This window comes from Tetrahymena thermophila, assembly GCF_000189635.1.
Source record: "Tetrahymena thermophila SB210 genomic scaffold scf_8254976, whole genome shotgun sequence".
NCBI lineage: Eukaryota > Ciliophora > Oligohymenophorea > Hymenostomatida > Tetrahymenidae > Tetrahymena > Tetrahymena thermophila.
The window spans coordinates 1-1431 of NW_002476670.1; the positions used below are offsets into that span (position 1 = coordinate 1).

Below are 1431 nucleotides of genomic sequence, written 5' to 3' on the forward strand. Positions count from 1 at the left end.
CTCCAAATCCCTTTTTAAGCAAATTGTTTGATATTTACAATAATAGGCTGAATCTGGACATTTAATACAATGCTAATTAGGTTGTGTGTTATAATAACCTTCTAAACAAGGAGAACAATAGTCTAGAATGGTTTAGAATTTTTAAAGCTCGTACCCAGGATTGCATTCATTTTTTATTTTTATTTTAAGAAAGGCGTAATATTTTGAGGAATAATTAGAAATTTGCAGAGAATCAGAAATATTTTAGTAAAGGGGAATTTAAATAATATCGCTGGAAAATACTAATTCTACTTCACTATTAAACTAACCATACACACTTATCAAGTTAGTTAAATTAAATGTTCCATTATTTTATCTGAATGAATAATGCTATGTGTATAAATTAGAATTTAATTAAATATTTAAGTTTATTTATTTCAATTAATCATTAAAAACCTCTCCATTTTGATTGATTACTTCTACAATTACAGAGTCCTTTTTAAGAATTAAAAATAAAAATATTTATTTTATTTTATTCACCCAAAAATATATTATTTAATTAAAAAATATTATTTAAAAAATTATTTAATATATTACCTGAAATTTACCAGTTGTGTGAGAATAAATAAAATTCTAGTAATCTACTTTTATATGATTAATAATTATTTAGATACCTGCTCCATATCCTACTAGATCTTTTCCAAATATGTTGGCTTAATTTTAATTGAGAGTGTTATTAGTGTAAAAGTATTGAGGAAATATGCCTTAAACTGAATAGTATGCTCCTGCTATACTTGCTTAGTTTTGAAAAATATGGTTCTTTAATAAAACCACTTGGTTATTAAATAATTATTAAGCTATTTAATTATTAGAAATATTATGTAATAATGCTCCACCATATAAATAGGCTTTATTATTAGAAAATGAGCAGTTTTAAATTAAAGCAGAGCTCTCTTCTATATATAATCCACCTCCATTATTATAAGCTATGTTTTGAGTGAAATTGGTCTATTCAACTTCTAAATGATAATTTTTTTACTAAGATTGTTGAAGAGGCTTAAAGTAAACCCCTCCTCCGTTTAAAACTATATTGTTTTAGAAACTGCTATAATAAATTTAAGCTTAAGAAGACTAAATAAACAAATTACCATTCTAGCAGTATAGACAAATGTTTTAAAAAAATGTAGAATCAATGATCAAAATTTATTCAGCATCAAAACTAACAATCGAATTTATGGATTTATCAAAAATTGTAAAATTGTTTGGAAGTATTTAGTTTTAGAAGTATGTTGAATTTTGAATTAGAATATTTTTTATACCAAAAAAGCTAATAATCTATTAATAGGAAATTACTTAGCTATAAAAACCTAAAATATCATTCACAATTATAGTATTCGTTATTTAATATAAGCTTTAGAAATCTACAATATCTACTTTAGAAACTATGAGTTA

The 1431-nt window shown here is 23.4% G+C and overlaps 1 protein-coding gene across 1 annotated transcript; it reads right to left on the reverse strand. All coding sequences in view use genetic code 6, as the record gives it.

Annotated features, from left to right (window-relative positions):
* Positions 1 to 416: 416 nt before the first annotated feature.
* Positions 417 to 1130, reverse strand: TTHERM_02094560 (hypothetical protein; the record flags this gene model as incomplete). Its single annotated transcript, XM_001028801.2, has 2 exons — positions 417 to 474; positions 577 to 1130. The coding sequence occupies 2 exons, from the start codon at positions 1128 to 1130 to the stop codon at positions 417 to 419; spliced, it is 612 nt and encodes a 203-aa protein (XP_001028801.2).
* Between the last annotated feature and the right edge of the window lie 301 nt (positions 1131 to 1431).